We start from the raw sequence: 25,490 nt of genomic DNA, 5'->3' as shown, positions 1-25,490 counted from the left end.
ACATAAAACGAGACTAAATGGGTACACCAGCCCAGGGGCCAGGACGAGAAGGCAGGAGGGGACAGGAAAGCTGGTAACGGGGAACCCAAGGTCGAGAAGCAGGGAGTGTTGACAATTCGTAGGGTTGGCAACCAATGTCTCAAAACAGTATGTGTATTAATTGTTTAATGAGAAGCTAGTTTGCTCTGTAAACCTTCATCTAAAGTAAAAAAACAAATGGGAAACCCTTGCCCAAAAGCAAAGATAAGAAGGCAGGAAGGGACTGAAAAACTGGATGAATGAACATGGGGAACCCAGGATGTAAAGCGAAAGGGGGATAGTGCTGACACATTGCAGGGATTCAAACCAATGTCGCAAAATGATCTATTTATAAACTTTTGAATGAGGAACTAATTTCCTCTGTGAACTTTCTCCTAAAGCACAATAAAATTTTTAAAAAGTAAATGGTGCTGGGAAAATTGGATTTCCACATGCAAAAAAATGAAACATGATCCATGCATCACACCATACAAAAAATCAAATTCAAAATGAATTAAGGACCTAAATATGTAAACTAAAACCACGAAATTCTTAAAACAAGCAGGGACAATGCTGTCAAGCCTAGTCTTCAACAGTGGGTTATCTAATAACAAAAGCACAAACAGCAAAAGACAAAACAAATAGGACTTCATAAAAACTAAAAACTTTTTCATCAAAAGACTACCAAAAAAGTGAAAAGACAAGCTACCGACTGGAAGAATACCTTCAGAAACCATGTATCTATCTGACAAGAATCTCATAACCAAAATATATATAAAACTTCAACAGCTCAACAAAAAAAACCCAAAATTGACCAAGGACTTGAATGGACATTTCACCAAAGAGGACATTCACATGGCCACCAAACACATGAAAAGATGCTTAGTTAGCATCATTAGCCATCAGAGAGATGCAAATCAAGACGACAATGGCTGAGATTTAAAAAACAACAAATGCTGGCAAAGATGTGGGGAAATTGGAACACTTACCCATTGCTGTGGTGGGATCGCAAAATGGTACAGCTGTTGTGGAAAACTGGCGGTACCCCAAAAACCTAAAAATAGAACTGTCTTATGACCCAGCAATTCCACTCCTAGGTACGATATTTTTACACAAATAATGTGAGCCTTCTACGTTTGCTTGCCAAACACTCCCTCCCCCGCTGAGGTATTTTCATAAGCCACGCTATACAAATTTTTTTTACATGTTGCTGTAAAAAAAGAAAAAAAATTAGCATAGAGTGCTCACAAAAATACGTCATGGGGGGAGGGAGCAGTTGGCACACAAACATAGAAGGTGTGCGTTGTTTGCATTAAAATACAATGTGTACCTAAAAGATTTGAAAGCAGACTCAAAAACAGACTTGTACACCCATGTTCACTGCACCACCATTCACAGCAGCCAAAGGGTGGAAACAGCCTAAATGCCCATTGGCAGCTGGACGGATAAACAAAATGTGGTACATATCGTATTTTTATGCAAGTAACGCATGCCTTCTACATACAAGGTATTTTCTTGAGTGTGGTATGCTAATTTTTTTTTACAGCAACATGTAAAAAAAATGGCAGTGCTTACAAAAATACCTTGCTGGGGGGAGAGTTCGATTAGCAAACAAATGTAGAAAGCATGTGTTATTTGCATAAATATGGTAGATACAGTGGATTACTTAGCCAGTAGGAGAAATGAAGTCTTGATACATGCTACAGTATGAATGGAGCTTGAAGACATTTTGCTGAAAATAAGCCAATGACAGAGGGACAAATATTGTATGACCTCATTTATATAAAAAGACAAGAAAATGCAAATGTATAGAGACCAGAGTTTATTAGTGGTTACCAGGGGAGAAAGGGGGTAAAAGGGAAGTTAGTGGTGATGGAAAAATCACACTGTATTAAAGGCAGGGCTCCACAGCTGATCATTGTAATTGCTGTCAGTAAGTTGTACACCTGTATAAAGTCGAACTGGCAAAAGTTGTGTAATAAGATATATTTACAGCAATGACAAAAAAAAAAAAAAAAAGCTGCTGAGGCTGTCTGTGTACAACCAAACACCTCATGGGACTTGGTTCCTTGGTTTGGAAGTTTAGGGTCATGGTTTCATGGGACATCCCAGTTAATTAGCCTAATATGTTTAGTGCTTCTGTTCTACTTTGTAGTTCGTTGCTAGTGCCTGGAGTCTTAAAAAGCTTGCAAAAGTGGCCGTCCAAGGCACAATAATTGGTCTGTATTCACCTGGAGCAACAGAGGAAGGAGGACACTCAGGAAAAAGGAGGAGGGTATGGAATGCATGGCTAATTGCTTTCATGAACAACTGCCTCCTTTACCATGAGACCAGGAGAACTGGATTGTGCTTGGCTACCATTACTAAAGCATCTTGATCAAAGATTCCATAGAAGAATCCTGATCAAACGGGGGAAGATGTGAACAGAATTCCAAATTCTCATGGACAACTCTAGACTTTCTGGAGCCAAGGGGACTGGCTGAACCCCTGAAACTGTTTCCCTGAGATAATCTTTAAACCTTAAACCAAAAATATCCCCTGAAGTCATCTTAAAACCAAATAGTTTAACTAGTAAAAAAAAAAAAAAAAGTCTACCTTGCACATTATGCTCTTTCAATAATTGTCTATGTGGGATCAAACTGACAACAGCAACTCAAAAGATTAAATAAGAACTTAGGAGGCAGTGAGTTTATGTAATGAGGGAGGAAAACTCAGAAAAGGAAGGTGAGAATGGTTACACAACTCAAGGCATGTAATCAGTGTCACCAAATTGTACATGTAGAAACTGTGAAAATAGTGTTATGTTTTGCTATGTATATTCTTAACAACAAAATAAAATTTAGGAAAAAAAGTTTCAGACATCACCAAATATTTCCTGTGAGGCAAAACTGCCCCAGTTGAGAACACTGGAATAAAGCACTTTGAATGGCAGAACAATCTGAAGGTACTTTATGAATGAAATTGAGTATATACTTTGATCATGATTTTACAAATACTAATATATGCTGCAAGATTTTTTAAAATTAACCTAAACCGAGCATTTTCTCTAAATTGGTAGCTCTTAGTTTTTTGGGGCACCTATTTTTTTTTAATAGTAAAATATATATTTTTTTATAGTAAAATATATTTTTACTTGATGACCCACACACATATTCACTTATAGATACACATAAGTGTATACGTCACAATACTTACCTTTACATGTTATATAAATACCTTCTGTAGTGGATTTTTTTTTTTCCTTAATGCTGGTTGTGACCCACTAAATTGAGTTTATGATCCACAAGTGGATTGCTTTCCAATGTTTTAAAAATGTCCTAAAACAAGTTATAAGAACAAGGAGCACAAATAGTAACAAAGATTTAGGAAGTCCTTCCTGTGTGCCAGGCACAATTTAAATGTTTTGCATTCAGCAACTGATTTAATCACAGCTCTATGAGGAAATTAACACATAGAAATCAAGTCACTCATTCCAGTAATACAGCACAGCTGAGGGAGCTGGGATTCCAACCCAGGCCTGCTGGCTGCAGAGTTCCTGTTTCACCACCTTTCATTGATCCCATTCATTGTTTCTCAAAAGTATGGTTTCAGGGTCAAATGTGGAGAATGCTGTTTCCTGTATTTTTCACCTGAAAATGCACAATGCCCATGAACATCATAAAGACTCTGAAGTTCAACTGTAAAGAAACCTGCTTATTTGGACATACAAGTCTTTCTAGTTAATACTAAAAAACAAACAAACCTGTTGCCTTCGAGTCAATTCCTACTCGCAGCGACCCTATAGGACAGAGAAGAACTGCCCCACAGAATTTCCAAGGAGCGGCTGGTGGATTCGAACTGCCTACCTTTTGGTTAGCAGCCAAGCTCTTAAACCACTGTACCCGCCAGCAATTTGGGAAATGTTGCTGGATAATTACTCAGGAATTCTTTGAGTTGCAAGCAATACAAGCCCAACCTGAGCCATTCTAAGAAAAAGCTGGATATTAAGAAAGACAACAAGTAACCTACCCAGAGAAATCTGTGGGTCGATTTCGGTTTTACTTTTCCCCGTGGTAGGCATTCTGCATGCTTACAGCTCAAGGCTTTTATTATGCCTATTTAAAGCATCTCTCTCCTAGCTTCAAATAAAAACTCCTAGGGATGGGAGAGTGGACTCGCCTGAATCATGCCCATCTGTATGGTCAGGGTCTGTTAACAGACATTACAGGGCAGAGAAATAACCACTATGTTGACTAGCATTATATTAAAACCTGCTTAGAGAAAATAGTGAGGGATGAAAATCAGATTGTTCTATAAAAACCAAGTACATATAGAGAGCCAACTGCATCTAAAGGTCAACTGAATCCTACAGCTACAGGGAACAACAGGGTTAGAAGGTCTTTAGAATGTCTAACCCACCCCCGTCCTACTTCCGTGTTACTGTTTCCCCTGAATCTTATCTCTTTCCAATTGGCTGTAACACGGGAATATTTCAAAATATACCGTGCTTAATTAGTAAATGTTTACACTCTCTTCACAAATTTGAACTAGGAGAATTACCAGTATTTCAAACCCCTCGTTAAGAGTATTATTTGCTTGTTCACTTAGAGAGGATGTTCCCAATGCCTCATAAACTTACAGAAAAAATTATTCAATAGACCAGCCAAATGGAAGAGGGTTTTATTTGTAAAGAAGTGAACTTACATTGGATCTACAATATATTATTGTAATATAAACAATATAAATAAATGATCCTGTAGGCCCACCAATCTTCCATCCAGACCCACATGAAGCAATGTTACAACAATATTCTATGTGAAAATGTGCAGGTAACAAAGGTGCAATTACAAGCAAGTTTAAGCAGCAGAGTGTAAGGTGCTTTAATTTCATAGTTAATGTTGCCATCAACAAACATTTGAATGTTCAATTTTACTTCACTTAATACAGACACAAATATGAAATCTAAAATTCATACACATGCTACTTGTTAATATGAAAGTGCTTTCTTTCTTAAAAAAATACACCAAATGGACAATCTTTTTACATAGATCATGGTGTGCTCTTACAATGCAAAATTAACTTCAGTTTTAGGTTATACATTTTATAACTGTAGCTATAGACACCAATCTAGGAACTCTAATGCTAAGAGTGCTAAAACTATTTCATTTCTTGTGAGGAGGACTCTAATACAATATCGAATGTAAAGAACACATCTATATATAATCTTGACATGTTTCCTGTAAAGATAAAAACATGTTTTCTTTCCCCTTGGTGATGCTTTGCTCATCCTGGGTGGATCACCTTTTGAGCTCTTATTAATATCAAAGTCCTATCTTAAAACAATGGGAGAAACCAAGAGGAGGAATAAAAAAATCAGTTAACACGCGCTTGAAGCACTAAAAACAAACAAAAAAAGTTAACCACAACAATTTAAACAATTTTAAACAAATTTAACAGCAAGAAGGAAAGAAGTCCTAATTCAACAGAGCAGTTTGAAATGCCTGCCACCCCTGTCAGCACCCAGCCCTGCCCACTGCTGTCCACAACATGCAGCCTTAGCTACCAGCATAATCCTGACTCCCAGGACAGTCTGCAGCTTAATTTTGACTTGTTTTTTCCTATAGGAAAAAATAAAATGCAACTAAGGTTTTGAATGCAAACTGATTAGGAACCTAGTTAAACACCCTGGAAACTGGACATCATCCAAAATACCATCTTTGCACAACTGGTTGACTTTTTAAACGTAAAAAGACATATATAAAAGGTATTTATGCAATAACTATTTTAACAGCATAATTGAAAAATTAGGTAAAACATTTTAAAAGTAATTTTTAACAAACACCATGCAACAGTTTTTTAAAACCCAGACTCTGGCTACTTGGATATTAGTTGTTCCTATTTTCAATCAGTTTGGTATAAATTCTAATCCAACACTTATTTGGACATTTTCTTGCTTTAAAAAGCTACAGCTATGATGCATGAAAGAGTTTTTAATGTTAGATACTTTTGTTTCATATCTTCATGGAGACTAAGTATCAACTGATGTCCCCATGTAAAGCTGTGCCAACAGGAACTGCAATGTGATTCCCAGAATCCCAGGGCCCTGAGGGACCTTTACCCATTTCATTTACCCATTCTCCTGCTCAGTGCTTACTCCTCAAATACTTGTCAATTCAAGCATGGAACTGGTTTATGTTTACCAGTTCTGTACTTTAAAGAACACTCATTTACCACGTAATAACATGTGCTATTACTGATTCTTACACATCTTTAAAAAGTGGATATTTGTAATAACCTTAAAAATAAAATTTGTGTACTTTTTCTTCCTTTAAAAACCTGTCCCAGCAATCTTTGAGATTTTTTTCAGTTTTGAAAAGTTGCTACATTGTCTGTTGACATGTTGTGGGGGTGGTAACCAATGTCATAAAATAATATGTGTATTAACAGTTTAATGAGAAGCCAGTTCTGTAAACCTTCATCTACCAAAAAAAAAAAAAAAAAGTCATTACACCATCAGTTCTAAACATAAAGCCTTTGCAGTTAAAACTGTGTAAGTCAGTACCAGCTTCGTCAGTCGCCCTGTACAGCAATGCTCAGGAACAGATTACAGTGTCAAAATAATTCTGTGAAATATGATCTGTCCCACCAGTCTTAAAATACTCAGTCCTTAATGGTCGGTACCCTTAATTTTGTAACCTAACTGGGTGTATGGTTGACAGCTATTTAGTTTGTGAAATGTGTCTCAGGAATTGTGATGGGACTCTCTCAGACCCCTTAGATGTCACCTAATCTAAACCTTTCCCCATTGCATAAGCATATTAAGAGGTAACAATTATGTCCATGTATATTTAAGCTACACTTATTAATCAAAATTTTGTCTGGGAGAATTTTCTTTACTTACATTAGTTCCTTAAGTCATGTACAGGCACACACTGCACATAGCAAATGCTCAGATGGTTTGTCGAATGAGTGAATAAATGCAGGAATGGCAGTGTTCAGATGTTTAGTGCTTAATATAGCAAGTAGCATTTAGAAAAATGCCCTCATTTGTTTGCCTGTATGAATCTTTTACCTTAATTCTTAGGAGAACAAATACTGTCTGTCCCAGGAAACGAATGATTAATAAATATCTTTGAGCAAAAACTCTTTAATAGAAACATGAACCAGTAAAAGCAGAAAAGAGAACTAAGTAGGAGCAACTTTAAAAATACCCCACTATGTGGCCCAGAATCCATAGTTTTGAACTGCAAGGCACCTTAAAGATTATTTAAACTGAAACAAAATTTTGAGTAGCAGAGACATCATGCTGTAAATATGGAAGAGGAAACTGAGGTAAAAAAAAAAGCCAAGGACAGTAAACTGCCCAAGTGTCCCACACAGGCCAGAATGGTTTATCTTTACTCTCAAGTTAATTCACTGACCATGTTCATCTATTAATCACTATGGAAGTAGATTATTTACTCATTATTTAATACTACCTAAAACAAAGTGATAAATTACTTTTAAGAAAGCAATCTAAACAAAGACTTTAAAAGCTGGACAATTCTGGTTACTTGAGGCAAAACTTAAAATTCCTTCTTTCTAAAACAGGTTGGTGTTTATTTCACAGATGACAATAAGCCCTACTGCTCTACTGTACATGCCAACTTTATTTACCTCTATTAAAGCGCCACAAAATATGGACTTAACACTGATAACAGTCTGTGAAGTATAACTTTTAAGCCAATAAATGATGGCTACTATCAATCCAGAAGATTACGGGACTTAGTTTAATGGGTGGTCTAAAAGGACTTACTAGACTGCTCTTATATTTAAAGCTATACCACATTGCTGTAAAGTTTTACATTTATGCCGATTTCTTCCAATTAAGGTTTTCATTACTATACTTCTTTTAAACAACGCCTTTTAAATTTTTTGCACAGGTTTTCCTTCTCTGGATTCATACCGAATGCTGCCAGTGGCACTCAACGAGACCAACAGTTGTACTTTTGAAAGGTAGTAGAAAAAATATTTTTCTAAAGTATAAAGCATTAGCCAGAACCTCATTTTGTACCACTTCTCCAACCCTCTGAGATTAAACTTGCCATCTTATTTCCCAAAAAAGTTCAGAAGCTCTAAAAAGGGAGCAAATAATACATTCATGGAAAAACTTCCCCAAAGGTTCCATAAACACGGAACTTAAGAAGTACATGTACGTGTGCGTGCGTGTGCATTTAAATCTAGCTCCCAAAGTACAGCAGAACGGAAGAATTTTCATTACAGAAGCCACCTTCAGATTGAAAGAGGAAGGGATGAACTCCTCCCAATCTACTTTTACTAAAGTGGAACTTCGAAGTTCAGAAAAAGACAAACTTTTTCTCTGGAAGATGATGGTAATAATTATACTTGTTTTAGTGCTCTACAACTTTTTAAAAAAGCTTTTTCATAGTCTAATTTTAAATAGGTTAAATAAGCTCTAAAAAATAATATGTAAAACTCTGAAACTTTTTAGAAATTTAGGAAACTATTTTTCCAAAGATAGTATAATTTTAAACATTTTTTACTAAAGAAATGGCTTGTATTGCTGCCATGAAGGAAACTGTATACTGATATGTTTCATGAACCTCTAACAAAAGAGGAATATCTTCCCAAAGAATTTTTTAAAAAGATGTACAGCTTTGACAGGTTGAAATTAAATTTTAATAAGACTGCCATATTTACTTTTCTTAATACTGTATTTGTGCTTACCTAAATTGAATCACAGTCTTGGAGATGAAACAAATGCTCTAATTTTACAAAAGACCATTATTGATGAATGTCAGTCAAACAGTTCACTTCCTGATCCACACTGCTGTGCGCCAAATAAATAGAGGTAGGCTTGTGTTTACTGAAATCCAGACTACTGAAGAGAAACCTATAGCTCTTAGTCACCCAGTTCTCAACTGAGACACAACCTAATAAATGAAATACTATTTTTAAAATGCCCTTCTTTATAACAATCCACAAGGTTGATTCAACTGTGACATCTGAAAATGGTACTCCTCTGTAATTCCGATTACACAAAATGAGTAACTTATCATCGGAACTATATATGCTCCAAAGGGCAAGATCACATGATAGAGTGAAATGAGTTTGATTACAGGTGGATCTTGACATCATAAAAACTATAACCAGTTTATTGTTGTAACTGGGATCTGACAGATACAATTTATTATTTTGAATTACTGACAAAGGCCATATCTATACTGTATGACCTCACTCAGTTAACTGCACCAGCTTCTGGGGTCTGGAATGCGTTTCCTCGTATCAGTCCCCTCCTTCTTCACTTCTCTCCTTTATTGTTCCCACCAGAAAAGTCCACTCTGGGCCCAGCTAGTTATACATGGTGCACAAGGAACAGGCCAAGCACACCTCTGGCATAGATAAAGGCTCTGCTGGTACAGGACTGTCAGGTCCTGTGGCCCCTGCTGCTCCCTAGATCCCCACTGCAAAATCCTCTCTAAGCATTGTCAGGCAAAGGTCTCTCTCTCTGAAGAAAGTTTTCATGTAGAGTTTTCTCGGGGCTGGGAGAGACTTTAGTGGGGGTAAGGAGTAAGCGAGGCCTTTCACGCCATCAGGTAATACTCACTGCCAGTTGTACACAGACAGCATGCGTCCCTGCTATTCCCCAAGGGTGTGAACATTCAAACCACAAAGTGTTTAACCAGCCTATTCTGTTGAAAATGTCTCTCTTAAAAAGTTTTAACCGTGTGTCCAGCCAGGGATTTCATCTGCTGGATATACAGCTGTTAGGATAGCATCATTCACATACATCATAACAGTTTATTCTTTCCCAAACTGTTTTTATTCATATCTGACTATAATGATTTCATACTTGTTATGTGAAGATTTGCTGCGTCAAGAATTATTCAAAGGCATGGTCACGACACTGTTCCCATACAGTTCTAGTGTTTTAGCAGACCCAGGAACAAAGATAAACAGTAAGACAACCTAAAAGAAGAAAATCATGTCTCTTTAAAACTAGGTAAAACATAAATAATCACTTCAAAAGTGCAAAAATTTGTTCAGTGTTGAAGTGGGCTAGACCAAGTAAAATGGCAGGTTTCTTGTCTGCCTCTTTCCCATTCTCAAGGTTCTTCCTAACATTTCTTCCCACCCATTCCACCTTCTCTACCCCTGGGTGATAGAACTAAGGGAAATGAACAAACGAGCTTCTATTTAGAAGATACCATGGAAAATTAAAAGTATCATGGAAATAGTTACATGCCACTAAGAAGGTGACAGGCGTTGGGACAACACTCTATCCCACCCTATACTCATTACATCAGAGTTGCACAGCTGTGTTTTACGTACTGGGTATTGGGACACAAGGCTCGCTTAATAAAAATTAACGTCATGGAAAAGGTAAACATTACACCAGCTCACTCAAGTTTGTTGACTTTCCGAGGAGAAGAAAGCTTAAAGGGAATAAAATTTCAAACTTGTGTTCCCCACCCCCACCCCCACCCCATGGGAAAAGAATGCATCAGTTAAAAGAAGTCAGAAAATGCAAATTTAGTTGGCAAAAATAGGAAGATTCTCCCATGTCCCATCTCTGCTTGTCATTCTCTCTCCCCAATCAAAATCCTAAAACAACTAGTAATACGAAAGGAAATGAAAAGAAATGCACCCTCCCCACCTATACATCACCAACTAAATTGTTTCAACCATGTTTGAGGCTCAGGAAAGGGGTGGACACCAGTGTTACCATCTATATGTTCATTAAATATAATGGAAGCTTTGGAATTAAGATAAAGAAAGCACGTGAGCCACTTCTAGATAACACAATTCACTTGAAAAAAGCAAGTGTATTTTTTGGGTATGTTTTGAGTGGGGACAACAGAAGGTCTGGACTGCTCTTATGACAATAGATAGGACATTCTCAAGCAGAAACCTCTCCTGTAAGCCCCTCTAGGATACTTAACACAGTGGCAGGCACAGGGACTCTCAACAAGTACCTAATGACTGATATGAGAAGAGGGAGAGTAAATAAAAGGCAAACCTACAACACAGTTCAAAGTTAATACTTTAAAGGCTATTGATAATAAGAGTTATCTTCAGAACTATATATGCTCCAAAGGGCAAGATCACATGATAAACAGAGTGAAATAATGAGTCTGATTACAGGTGGAGCTTGACATCATAAAAACTATATAACCTGTTTATTGCTGTAACTGGGATCGGACAAATACAATTTATTATTTTGAATTTCTGACAAAGGCCATATCTATACCATATGACCTCACTCAGTTAACTGTACCAGCTTCTGGGGTCTGAAATGCCTTTCCTCCTATTAGTCCCCTCCTTCTTCACTAGGGGAGTGAAGTGGCGTTAGACTCCTCTTCATTGCTAGGGGAGTCTAATGTCAAATAATCGATTTTGTACTAATTGTGTATGGATTATCTGTGATAAAATTTTAATTCCAAGGGAGCATTTCCTCTGCGCACCACCTATATAGTGGGCCATCTACTAATGCTTAGCCTGTAATTGTGTTCTGAAACTCTGAAAAAAGACAAGGGGCAATTGTATTCAAAAGTCAAGTATATGACAACTAATATATGAAAACTGACTACAGAGTACCTTACTTTTCCTTGAAATGTGACATAAAGAAATATGTAACACAGACAGAAGCTATTGTAGGTCTGGAACATGAGCCTTATACTATGTTACACTTTCTAACCCTACACTATCAGTAAACTTTTTTTTTTTTAAACATTACTACACAAAAGAATCTCACAAAGCATACATTCAAACAAGAGGCATCTAAAAGATTAAAAAAATTACCCGCTGTATTTCTGTATAAAAATAATCAACATTCTCTAATGTACACAAAGCCAAAAGATAAAATCTGCGATGTCTGTATTGACATCTTAGTCTTTTTCTAGTTCGACACAATCTTTCTGAGAAGAGCAGTGGAGATGACTGAAACTCACGGACTCTTTCTCCACTTACTGCATTTCTGCCAAGTAGACACTGTGTGTTCCCTCAATTATTAAAATATCTCAATTATGTGGTAAAGATACACGAAAAGATTAAAACAAAACCTGCGTAATCTTCTCAAATAAAATCTTCAAGGTCCAGGACAACGAAGCTCTCCAGGCTACCACAAATGATTTTAAGTGTGTCCTAATTCTATAGAATACTAACTGTGCTCAGTGAAAGATTCCACTTTAAAATTTCTTCCTTAAAAATGTACATACAAAATTAGATCTGACCTCCCAAGAGATATCACTTGGTAAGTGCTTTGCAGGAAGCATGCAAGGGAAAAAGCATGTAAAGGAAAAAGGAATGTGCATTCTAGCTAGACCCAGCATATTCAACATAAGAAAGAATCCAAAGAACCACCACGTATCCCCTACAGACTATTTCCTCACTGGTTCATAAGGTATAATTATATTTATGCCTTCATCAGTGCAGAGGAGCACAGAGATATGAAAAATAGTTAATATCAATCAGTACTTTCTGAGAGTCAACTTATTAGGAAGCTAGTCCTTATTTTATAGGTCAGTTCATAATGGAGATTGTCTCCTCTTTTCCGAGTATGCCTAAAACTGAAAGAGAAAAAAAAAAAAACACCTTTAGCACACCACTGACATTATCTGAATAATTCTCTCATTGTATATGTATTCCTTATTATACTCCATCATTACAAAATATCCTTTGGGTGAAAAAGAGCAATACTTAACACTCCTCATTCTACTTCAGGGTTTCAACCCTGGAACTACTGACATTTTGGGCCAGATGCTCCTTGTTATGGAGGGCTGTCCTGTGTATTGTAGGATGTTTAGCAACAACATCCCTGGCTTCTACCCACTAGATGTCAGTAGCAACTCCTCCCCTTCCCCCCACCCCCAGGTGTGACAACCAAAATGTTTCTAGACATTGCCAAATGTCCCCTGGGAAGCAAAATTTCCCTCCCGTTGAGAACTACTGCTCTACATGCGCAAAAGATGAGAGAACACTAACTTTCTCAGTCAAGGCCAAACTCTTGGTCAAGTTCAGAATAGGAACCAACTCATCTGACTTCCAGATCACCATTGTTCATGCTAGAATGCAATCCTTTTTATAGGCAAAGCATCTGTCTAAAGGACATGTTTTGTTAAAATGTACATCGACATTTCATTGCATACGATTCCAGTCACTGGACTCCTAAATTATTCCATGACATAGCTCTTCTGACAACCTTTAAAAAACTAAGTAAATAGGGTATAAAAATGTATAAGAAAAACGAATCAAAGAAGGAGAAATGTAAAATCATTAAATTACTTTTAAAATGATTCTTTATATTAATGCAAACATTACCTTTAAAAAAATTGTCTAGTACAACACGTCTGTTTGAAAAATATTATGACCTTCTATAACAAGTCTTTCACTGATGCATGTAACCTGTAAAATTAATTTCACCAATGTTGGCTAATTATTAAAACATATGATGAATGATTTTATTTGTAGAAGAAATGCCAACATTTATTTGATGCAGAGATCCCAGTGTGCTTGGCTATCCATCATAATAAGTGTAATAGCCAGGCCGGCTGGAGCCTTTACCTTACAGATCTGTTTGAGAAGAGTAAAACTACTGTTACCACAAAGCCTCACGTTCCTGTTAAGATTCCTTCAGAGAGTTGATGCGTGCACAGATCTTTAGGGCTGGGCCTAGCTTGATGTTCATGGCACTCATGAGGTGGTCTTCTTTTAGCAGAAGAAGGGCCTGTCCATCAATCTCCTGTGCTCTGAACTCGTCTGCGATATCCTGGCAGCCTGGAACATGACCAAGGGAAAGAGTAAGAAGTAATTCACTACAATCAGACGTTACTCCTAACAGTTCACAGTCATGCTCTCACTGGGTCTGAGTATCTGAAATACAGGCTGAGAGACAAATGAAGTTGATGTGTGGTAGCCTCAGGTTCACTCCTGAAGAAGAGAATATTTGTTGGAATTCTGAAAATAAGAATTCAAAATCCAGGTAAAGCAATTAACTTGGAATCCTTGTTCTAAAAACATTCTAGAACTAATTAGTAATAGATAGATACAATGTACAGAGTGATCAGTCTAGAGATATGTTTCTTTCATGAAAAGGACTATGTTGTCACCCCAAAGCATGCTACAACATATAGCAGGTATGGATTAACTAGTTACAATGCTTAACTTAGAAGCAAGGATGGTGAGACTATGTCTCACATACTTTGGATATGTTATCAGGAGGGATCAGTCCCTGGAGATGGACACCATACTTGGTAAAGTAGAGGGTCAGCAAAAAAGAGGAAGACCCTTAAGGAGATGGATTGACACAGTGTCTCCAACAGTGGGCTCAAGCCTAACAATGATTGTGAGGATAGCACAGGACTGGGCAGTATCTTGTTCTGTTGTAAACAGGATCGCTGAGTTGGAACCGATCCGACGGCACCTAACAACAACAACGCCTAACTTATCTTTGCATAATATACCCTTTACATATGGTACAGAGGAATAAAATACAGTAAAACCTGCAAAAAGCCAGAGCCTGTGTAAGGTGGAAACCTGTCAAAGAAGGAAAACTCAGACATTTTCCACTAAAATCAGCAATAGAAAAGTAGTGAGACTGCACCCTGTCAAAGATGGAAAGATGTTAGACCCAGAAAAACAAGGCAGTCCCAGCAAGTTCCGGCTCTCGCAGGTTTTACTGTATAATGTTCTGCAATTAAATAACAATTTAGAAATATTTTCTCAAGTACCAAAGTACCACTTTCATTACCAATCTGTACCATCCTCTAATTTACAACCTTCAAGTGTCAAACACATCTACAACATTTTTACCGTTCACTCAGGACAGAACAAATCCATCAAGATTGTAATCTCTATCTACTGCCATGCTGCAGAAATGTGTAACACTGTTCGACTTGCAATTTTAACTTATAATCTTAATATTACTCAGGGCCACTGGCTGAAAATGAACTCGTCTTAATTTTTTATAAGAAAACACAAATTATCTTTGAAATTATGAGCCTGCTGGCTAGTAATTTTTGTAGGTGCCAAACAACCAGTATTTCAGCCCTAACTCTAAACCAGGTGCTTTAGCAGCTAACACTGCTCTAGCACGCACCAGAACCTCGTTATGTTTTTACTGTTGGCCAAATTTTGCATGTCTAGGTTACTCAGTAAACTTCCCCATTAAGGTTATAGAAACCAGCTGGGAAGGCAATGAATTAAGGAGCCAAGAGAGGAGAGAATGCAAAAAAGAGGAAGTTTGTTTCTAAGAGACAGCAAAATTATTACAAAAAGCAAAAGCTTAAAATCTGTTTTATTCAAGTCATTCTAAGGGAAAACACAAAAAGATAATGGAAATGGTTACAGCACACCTTTGGACACTACAATTTTGTGAGACTGATTATTCTTTCTACTGCAACTAGCACTGAAGGATTGACTGAATCAACAAATAACAACGAACGAAAACAGAATCTGCTACAGAAGAGCTATCTGTGAGAATAACACAAACATTTTTTCCTGTGTCCAACTGAGCAGCCATCCTGTCTCTTGGTTATCTGTTTTCCCATCTCCTCTGTTGCCTGTATCTTTCCTCTTTCCCATACAGCAGCCAGCTTTTCAATTTCTCTATTTTAATAATTTCTCAGGCTTTTAAAAATTGGTATCTCAGTTCTCTCTACAAAATTTTTATGGTTTTGCCCATTTACCATAGAAAACTATATAGTTAAAATGGGGTTACTCACCACAGAAAAGCCCCTTTCTTTTCCCAGAGGTAGCTCTCAACAAAACTGGGCAGACAAAACTGACTAATCTTGCATCTAGTTGTGACTTCATCCTTCTTTTTATGAAAGAACTAATATTCTTCTCTCTTCAGTCTTACTTATAAGAACACAGGAAAGAAAAGAAGAGAGAGAAAGATAGAGTAGGACTTACTTAGATTCAGAAAACAGGAGCAATGAGAACAAGGATCGTAAGAGCTACATTTGGGAATAGAAACAAGGAATTCTCCATGAGGAAAATATATAGCATGTTCTTGTTCCATTGTATTTTGAGATCCCTTTTCGAATTGTGCTTTTGTAGGTGAACAGTAAATGTATTAGCAAAATAATAAAGAACAAAAAGCTTTTTAGAAAACAGCACCATCAAATAGGAATACCTTATTGTTGGAATTTTAGACAACTCTTAAGCCAACCACAGAAAAGCGTAGTTACATTAGTATAAAAATGAGAAAGTAACTTTAAAAAAAAAAAAAAAAAAAGTTTCCAGAAACTCATTAGAAAAAGACAAATTAAGAAAAACTTTAAGTGCTCATGGTATACTGAGCTAATGTTCTGTGAGTTTCTGACACGAGCATCTAGTTCTGCAAAATGGTGGTAGCCCTAGGGACCCATACAAAGCATACACCAACTGAAGCAGCCATTTGGCTCAGCTAGCTTTGCGCCAACAGCAGCAAGTGCAGTGCAGCTTTCAACGTGACACAGACATGGGTCCCAAGTGAACCTCACAAGTGTCCAGCTAAACAAAAAAAACCCCGAATAAAAACTGACCTCCCACACAAAAACTGAAAATTGGTGAAAAGATATCACCTGCCCCTCAATACTACAGGATAAAGGAAATGCCAATGTTAATATTACAGAAACCAGTACATAGTCATATTTTTAGGCAATTCTTATTTTATATGCCTACAAAGAAATCAAATCTGTAGATTCACAGATCAATAAACACGGAATAAACTGCTCTCTGCAAATGGTAGTTCACTGTATTAAGAAAGTCAAAGAAGATAACGTGTAGTTAACTGCAAATAAAGAGAATTGTGCCTAAATAGATCCTTTTAATTCATATAAAATTAGAAGAAAATAATTCTTCTGACAATAGCTCTGAGATGTGGGCATGCTACACATACGTTCTACCATGGTCCCAATAGGATGGTTCACAAGATGGTGTTATACAAAGAGAAAAGAAAACGGTAGGAGTAAATAAAAGTGCCCTGCTCAAAGAGGGAAGCCTATCTCCAGCTGGAAAGAAACAAAACACAAAAGAGATTATAAAATTTATAAACAGCCCGAATGGGCTGAAAGAGGCCTAAAAAGAAAGTTACAAAGGCCAGAGAGCATAAAGAAGTGAAGATAAATGTTATTTTCTGGTATAAGATTTACCTAAAGCTACAGGAATTAGTCAGAGCAAATCTCTGAGAAAGAAGATACAACTGATCGCACAAGTAAGCCTGTTATTTTGTCTGTCAAAGCAGTTTATAAATACTCTCATTTAGTTAGTAAAAGACAAGCAGAATTATGTTAAGCAAACTGCTAAACTGTACAAATGAATTCTAAATTATAAAGCGGACTCCTTTTAATGAATCCAATCATTTCTAAATAACTGGCAACAAAATTAAGTGTCTAGAGGAACTCACTAAAACAAGTAACTCAAGTTATAAACAATAATAAAAATATTTTTTTTTAACTCAAATGAAGACAGGATGAATTAAAGGAGTTTGTCTTTGTTCTAATAAAGCAATCAAGAGTAGCCTCATAGCAAATGGATGCTGGGGAAAATTAGAAAACTAGCCCTAAAAAAGTGTAAGTCACAGAAGAATCAGAAATATCTATTATTTTTTAATTATCTTGGCAACTACCTTTTTCAGGATATAAACCAATGCCCCTGTCCCCCCAAAAAGATGAGAAATATTTTCCCCCAAATGAGAAATCAGGTTCACAAAAAGGTAACATGCCCCATTTGGAAGCCTGAGACTGCTTCTGAAAATGCCACCATCAAATCCCAGCCACAGGTGGTTAGTGGTGGAGACACCATTGTTAATTCTCAAGATAACGTGTACTGGTCGAGAAACCAAAGTTGGTTTTCAGTAAATATTAAAGCCACAGCCAGAGAAGACGCCATCCCCTAACGCGGCGGTTCTAAAGCGGATTCTAAACCTACATGGCTGACAACTATTTAGACCCTAAGGCACGTGCCTAGAAAAGTTTTCCCATGAAGCATGCATCCCTTTTAAACAAGTCCATCTTTCTTTAAAAGTGACCATATCTTGTAAAAATACCTATTTAGCATTTTTAAAACAAGCTATTGATAAACAAAAATTCTGTATATAAGGTAAAATGGCTGACTTTTTTAAAACAGTGATTTTTTTAATATATTTTCTTCACTAGCACAGTGCATCAGCTACATGTTTGCTTCTGAGACCCTGGTCATCTTCACAGAAAGATTAGTTAGCAAAAATAGCTGAATTAATCTTAGTAAGTCCAGTAAACAAGTTCAAATGAGATGAATTCTTCTGAAAAACTTGTCTCAAGAGAAATGGTATGATTCACAATAAAACCAAAAGGGGACAAATGTTTAAAAAAACAAGAACAAAAACTCCCTGTTTCCCATATTCATAAGGTCAAAATGACTGATAAGAGTTGGTGATTTAAAAATACATATTAATAAAAAGAACCGATGTGGGCCTCATCATGAACAAATGTACAGCTGTCTCTGGTAGCCAGCACCTTGAAAAAAGTGAATATGAAAGACTATTGTTGCATTAAAGAAAAAAATAAAGAACATAAAGACCTAAGCTGATGGAAAGAGTACCAAAATGAGAATTAAGAGCAGGAAAACATAAATAAGAAAGTTACTCTCAATATTGGAACAGAACATCATAACTGAATTTCAGCTACCTACTTAAAAAATAAAATTCCAGAAGTGCTCTTGATGTTTATTTATTGCAAGGAATCAAAGAACGCAGTTCCTTTAAAAGACTCAGCTTGATTTTTAAAAAAGAAACCAAAATTTTATCATATTCTAAAAGGTCTTGATTAGCTTTCCAAATGCAAAAAATAAAAAAGTCTCTCTTATTTCATGTAAAAAGGGTTAAATTAGGAATTAAGGAGGAAACAGAATAGAAAAATAGAAGAGCAGAAGGAAAGAAGTGTCTGATTCAATCTCTCTACTGACCTCTCGAGAGAAATCAGACTGAAGAGAAGAGAGCACCTTTAATATCTTCACGGCTGAGGTGTCACAGCAGAAGCAGGACTAGTCAGTTTTTATCGACTTGGGGGGTATGAGAAAATACCCAGTTGTGCTGAGGGAATAAGCAAGAGGAAACAGATCACATTTCAATAGCAAATGCCATTTAATTAATATATATACACAGTACTTCTCGCTTCTCTAGCCCTTTTGTGCAACAGGTGTGGATGGATCTAACATCACTGCTGTGTGTGAGTGCATGAGAAAAATACTGAGGCCAAGGTCGTGAATCACCTACCAGGCAGAGAATGGATGAAAGCCCAGACATCGTCAACAGTCCATATTGATGGCTCCGTTTGTGCAACTGGCAGCAAGTCACTGTTCTCCGGCATTTTCCTAATTCTCACATCTCGAAGCTCACGTTCTCTTTCCCGCTCACTCTGCCTGCGCAAACGAGTTGTCATAGCAGATGGCACAGAATCTTCATGAGAGGCCAAGTCTTCTTCTGCAGATGGATAAGTAATTGGAAGCTGGAAAATGTAGTACAAGTAAAATACAGCATTGTACTTTCCTTGCATTTCTGAAAAGGGTATTGTACAGTGAAGCAAGGTTTCTACAGACCTGCCTAAGGATATGTTCTCTTGCTGCCCCATCAGGGCCACTTGGACGACGGCCACGATGCCCAAGACTTTGATTATCAGGCTTACGATTCCAACGACTAAGTGCAAATTTTTTGGAACAGCTAACATTGTACCTAAGAAATTCAAGAAAGAAAAACTATTAAATGATACATGGGACATGCCATTTAGTATTCAATTATGACTTCGAAGTGCAACTATGAATCAGTAAGTGCCATATACTTCATTGCAGACTACAGTACCTCATAAAGTAAACCATAACGTTCAATGGATTTACTTATGCTAAAGGTCAAATCATGGCCCCTGTGTATATTATATATCCCAACCTAATACTGACCACCTATAACAAGGTATTGATATTTTCTCCTGATAACAGCACGATAGTGGGATTTTTATGCAAAATACAGATGATATCATTTTTCACAGCAGCAAAATAATTCAAGGTTCCAGGAGAAACAGAAGTTAATATATTAACTATTTATGTTTATTTAAACTGATACTTTCCTAAGTAATCATTATAAGATTAATAAAAATAGGTATGAAGTAAGGAGGGGGAAAACCTTAAACAGCTAGTAAAATATTTTTCAAGTATTGCTGAAATCAACACAAAGTTAGAGATTTCAAAGTTACACAAGGAATTCAGTGCCCCCGCTATTCAGAAAATTCAGAAGTACGTAATTCTTTAAAATTGGCTGAAAGATTACTTTCCTTTTATAAAAACAGATTGCCTAGTGGTTTTGAACATAGAATTTTATAAGACGTGATGAAAACTTAAAACAGTTCTATGCCACTTATTGGGCTCCAAAGCCCTAGAATGGGGGCTGGAAAACTTTTTCTGTAAAGGGGCCAGATTAGTCAATATTTCCGGCTTTGTGGATCACACGGTCTCTGTCCCCAAATATTCAACTGCATTATTGTAGTGCAAGAGCAGGCATAGACAATATGTAAGCAAATGAGCATGGCTGTGTTCCAATAAAACTTTATTTACAGACACTGAAATTTGGACATAATTTTCACGTCATGAAATATTATCCTTCTTTTGATATTTTACAATTTAAAAACCATCCTTAGCTTGTGGACCATACAAAAACAGATGGTGGCAAGGATCTGGCCAACACCTTCCCTGGAAAGAAGAATAGAAAGCTATGAAAAGACTGAGAAAAATACATGCAGTTCCTACTATCACTGTGATTTCATACTTTTAAAACTCTTTTGCTCTAAGAAGATTTTTCAGGAAAATGACAAAAATGAATCCCAGTTAATTTTGCTACTGATAACTAGGACTAGTACGCAGATACTAAAATAAGTTTTCCTCACCTATGATTTATGAAAATATCAGGAGGGAGAAGTAAAAAGTACTATGAGAATGAACAGGCTATTTTTCTATGGGAAAAAAAAAATAGCACCCTGATAAAAATGGACACTTTATTTTACCCCAAAACAATAAGCTCCTGCTATGTTCACCTGTGGGCTCAACTCTGTAGGTTTCTGATTTCTATTTAGCTCAATTAACAAAGCTTCTTTCCCCATAGAAAAAGGACAGAGAAAAGAAAATAATTATATACTCGATATCTAGTTCCTAAACATTTAGATCTCCACATATTTAGGCAGACATGTAATCAGCAGCAGTTCCTCTCTGTCCTAATTTATCCTCTCTTCTTTGCTCTCTCGTCCATATTTCGCTATCACGGGGCCCCAAACCTTCTGGAGAAGCTCACCTTCTTTAGAGTTAAATGAGGATCCCTCATTTCTTACTGAACTCTCATCAGAATCACCCCACTGTCCTTAATTCTTCCAACAGTTTCTTCAAGGCCATCTAGACTCCAAACTCACTTCTACACTTTAGGTATTTGTTAGAACGGCACCCCATTCCTGGTACCAAATTCTGTCTTGGTTAGCTAGTACTGCTGTAACAAAAAATGCCATAAGTGGACGACTATAGAACAGAATTAAATGTTAAATACCCTGAAATATTTCTAAAGAGTTAAATACCTAAAATATTCGCAAACATAGTCCTTTTCCCAAGTTTTCAGAGTTTTTAATCACTTAGAATCAGAGTGCCACTTTTTTCTTGTGGTATATGCAAACTAAAAAAATATCAAGTTAAACCAAGCGTTACATAATTTGATTATAGGGCTATCAATAACATGAAAGACTATTTGAGTAAAACAGTTTAACAAGTGAGAAACCAATAAACCTATTTTTGGAGGAAAATACTTCTATGACTTTTATAATTTAAGTTTTTCTAAGTATATTTTAGTACATTCATCCAAATGAAATGTTCAAGCAAAAAATTCCCTAAGTATGTACAATCAAGATCTTAATTCTTTGAGGGAACAATCACTTTTCTGAACACAGAACAAATTTTAAAATAATCGATCTGTGTGTACACTTCAACTTAAGTAGTACTTATGCAATTATGATTTATAATCAAAGGTTTTTTTTTTTAATGTAAACTAAATTTGGGAATTATAAAATTAATTAAAAGACCAAACGTTTCTTTTGTTATTCATCCTATTAATCTATAATTTTACCAGTTGCTGTTGAGCAGATTCTGACTCATGGCAACTCCACGTGTGTCAGAGTAGAACTGTGTTCCATAAGGTTTCCAATGGCTGTTTTTTCAGAAGTAGATCACCAGGCCCTTCTCTTCCAAGGCACCACTGGGTAGATTCAGTTAGCAGCCAGGTATGTTAACCATTTGCAGCACCCAGAGGCTCCTATTTATCTACAATAATTACTATTAAAACTACTGGTTTAAAAAAGACAGACATTTTGCTGTCTGATAATGTGGCAATGTAGGGGAATTTATTGCTATAGCTGTCCCACTTAAAAACCTAAGATAGGATATAGTTCAAACAAATAAGATACAATCAAAACAATTTTAAACAAAGTAAATTATGCCCCTCAAAAAAGTTATGTTGAAGTTCTAACTCCTGTACCTATAAATATGACACTGCATAGAAATAGGGTCACGTTAATGAAGTCATAACAGAGTAAAGTGGGTCCTAAACCTAATCCCTTCTGAGTGACATCTTATAAAAAAGAGCAGAATACACACAGACACAGAAGAAGACAGGTATCATGGGAAGACACATCTACAAGCAGCCAAGGAATACTGAGAAATGCCCAGGGCTACAAAAGCAGAAAGGGACAAGGATCTTCTCCTAGACCCTAAGGAAAGAAAAGGTGCCTACCTGTGACAATACCTTGGAACTGGACTCCTACCTTGCAAAACTACTGTAAGACACAAAATTCTTGTTCTTTAAAGCCACCCACTCATGGTAGTATTTGTTACAGCAAAAAAAGGAAAAAAAAAAAAAGACTATCATCGATTATAACTCATAGCAACCCTATAGGTCAGAGTAGAACTGCCCCATAGGGTTTCCAAGGCTGTAAATTCTTATGGAAGTAGGCTGCCAACCTTTCTCCCACGGAGTGGCTGGTGGGTTTGAACCACCGACCTTCTGGTTGGCAGCTGAGCGCTTTAACTGCTATGCCACCAGGGCTCCCTATTTGTTACAGCAGCACTAGGTAACTAAGATACCCAAGTATTTCAATGTTGATAAAACAAATATCGTTTAGATATGTTAAGGACTAATACTCTATAATATCCTGATCACTTCACAGGAGTGATACTCCTAAACATACTGCAACCACCAGAAGATTTCTAATTCAATATTACACTGTAAAACTCATTGTAAGTGTTATGAGTACATAATTTTCACAGACCAAAATTTAAAAGCTATATACCAAGGTAGCTCCAGATGATGTCTATTTTATATTATTCCTGCATTTTATGATAATACCTATGTTTTGCTATTGGTAGACTATATGAAGGTTTTTTGGTCTCACAGCAGTGGTTTTTGGTTTGTGCTTTATGAAATTCAAGACAACAGAGATACCTTTTGGCACATGACATAGTGCAGAATCGTTTTGACCGCAGAAATTCATTTGCATATCCCATCTTCCCACAGAATTCACACTTGAGCAACTCACTGTCCATTTCTTCTAATGTCTCTAAAAAAAGGAAACAAAAGGAAAATTTCCAAAAATTTTATTTGCAGCAGCTCATCTTCTCTTAACGGCTACTTTGGTTAGATGCTGATGGTTCAGACCAATGGCTCTTTAACTTTTCAATTCATAGCCACTTTGGCACGGCTAAAGCCTCCATTAAACAACCACCTCCATCAATTCCCTCTTGCTTCTGCATATAAATTATACAGTGTTTTCTCTATATAAATAAGGATTACAGTTTTAACAGTTCATCTCACGAAGATTCCACCATGTCTAAAATATGCAAATAGCTTTATTAAGCATCATGAGAGGAATGAAGATGAATAAGACATAGTCACCACCCTCCAGAAGGAACACTTTCAAATAGCAGCATGTGGGATCTGAATTTAGACACAGTGTGGTATGGGAATATATGGCACTGAACACTGAACTTTAAATGGAGAGAACAAGGATGACTTCAAAGAGGGGTGCTTTTTTCAGGGTGCTCCCTATTAAGTTAGAATCTCCTTCCTCCAGACCTACATCCATTTCTTTCTTCAGGTTATACAGCATAGAACCCAAAGAAAATTCCTACCTAAATCCTCAAGTACTAAACAGCAGTCACCTATAAGCAAGCAACTTAATCTTCTTGACCAGCTTTCTCATCCGTAGAAAGGTTTATAATACCTTCCCAAGAAATGCAGTGAAGGCTGAGTGGCAACAGGTAGTAGGCATAAAAAAGTGACAGTTCTGTTGTCTATTTTCCACGTAAGAACTAACAGAGTACTAATACCTGCAATAAGTACTCAAGAAATACTTCAATGAAAACTGTTTAATTTTTTAATCTATCTTGTCACTTTCTAGCATCATAATTCCTATGCCAAGTCATATAAAATATGCAACAAAAGCACTCCACTAACAAAAGCTTAGCTGTGAGCACTTATGCTTCTTCTGTATTACCCATTTAACAAAGGCTTGTTAAGATGAAGCCTGGGACTCTGAAATACGGGCATGGACGACATGTACTCTTTAAGTTTGGGCACTCACATTTGCCAGTTTTACTGGAGAAGCAGATGACAAAGTGCTTTAATCCTAACCCTGAAGTTTTTTATAGTGAATTAAATTGTATATACTACTAAAACCAAAGCCACTAAATAAGTGACATCACTATTTCACACCACTTCCCACAGATGCTTAAGTATGTCGTAATAGACAAAGGAATTATAAAATTACCTTGAGAAATTAAATTATGAAGTATTTAAAATTTTAGCTCACTTTATGTAACTATGTCTCCACTATGAAATAAATTATCTTTAATATTTTCTTATTCTGATACCTCGTCCTGTTGAACTCCCTTTGTTTTATTTCCCATTTATTCTTTCCTTCCTCATGCCACCATGACGGTGCTAATTACATGTCTAAACCTTCTATATTCATCCTGCGGATGACCAGATTTTTCAAAAACATGCTTTTGCTCATGTCACCTGCCTATAAACCAGTAACCATCCGTTTGACAAGATAACTCTTAACTCCTTAGTCTTGGTATCCAGCGTACTCTATAATCTGACTCTGCCAGTCTTACTTCCACTACTTCTCTGACCCAACTCTCTTCTCTTCACTGACTCCTGAAGTTGCCTGATGCTTAGACGTTCTTTCTGCACCTATTCATGGTGTTCTATCCTGAAATGTTGTTCCTGTTTGTAATCTTCAATCTATGCTTTATTATCCAAGACCCAGGTCAAATCCTATCTCTATAGGAAACTCACCAAACTGAGAACAGTCTCAGCCAATCTTAAAGTCCTAAATTACTACTGTCTATATAATTCATTTAAAACATCATTTTCTACTCCTTATTTTTTTATGATGGAGATTCTCTAGTTCCAAACCAAATTAAAAGCTCCTTGAGGAAGAGAGGTTGTA

At 36.6% G+C, this 25,490-nt stretch overlaps 1 protein-coding gene across 10 annotated transcripts in view; it reads right to left on the bottom strand.

Moving 5' to 3' along the window:
* Positions 1-4,661: 4,661 nt before the first annotated feature.
* PHC3 (polyhomeotic homolog 3) overlaps positions 4,662-25,490 on the bottom strand; it is an 86,434-nt gene continuing 65,605 nt past the window's right edge. For 8 of the 10 annotated variants that reach the window (XM_049867711.1, XM_049867714.1, XM_049867715.1 and 5 more), the window contains 4 exons: positions 23,480-23,594; positions 19,558-19,690; positions 19,235-19,466; positions 4,662-13,773 (listed from right to left, as the gene is read on the bottom strand). In XM_049867711.1, the coding sequence (XP_049723668.1) occupies positions 13,619-13,773; positions 19,235-19,466; positions 19,558-19,690; positions 23,480-23,594 (635 nt within the window). In that variant the 3' untranslated portion in view covers positions 4,662-13,618. Of the gene's footprint in view, positions 13,774-18,924; positions 19,052-19,234; positions 19,467-19,557; positions 19,691-23,479; positions 23,595-25,490 lie in introns of those variants that run through there. The other 2 variants (XR_007515124.1, XM_049867719.1) reach the window with 2 other exon arrangements.

This window comes from Elephas maximus, chromosome 23 (assembly GCF_024166365.1).
Source record: "Elephas maximus indicus isolate mEleMax1 chromosome 23, mEleMax1 primary haplotype, whole genome shotgun sequence".
Lineage (NCBI taxonomy): Eukaryota > Metazoa > Chordata > Mammalia > Proboscidea > Elephantidae > Elephas > Elephas maximus.
Note: the sequence above shows the minus strand (reverse complement) of the source record. Positions and strands in the feature narration are given on the sequence as shown.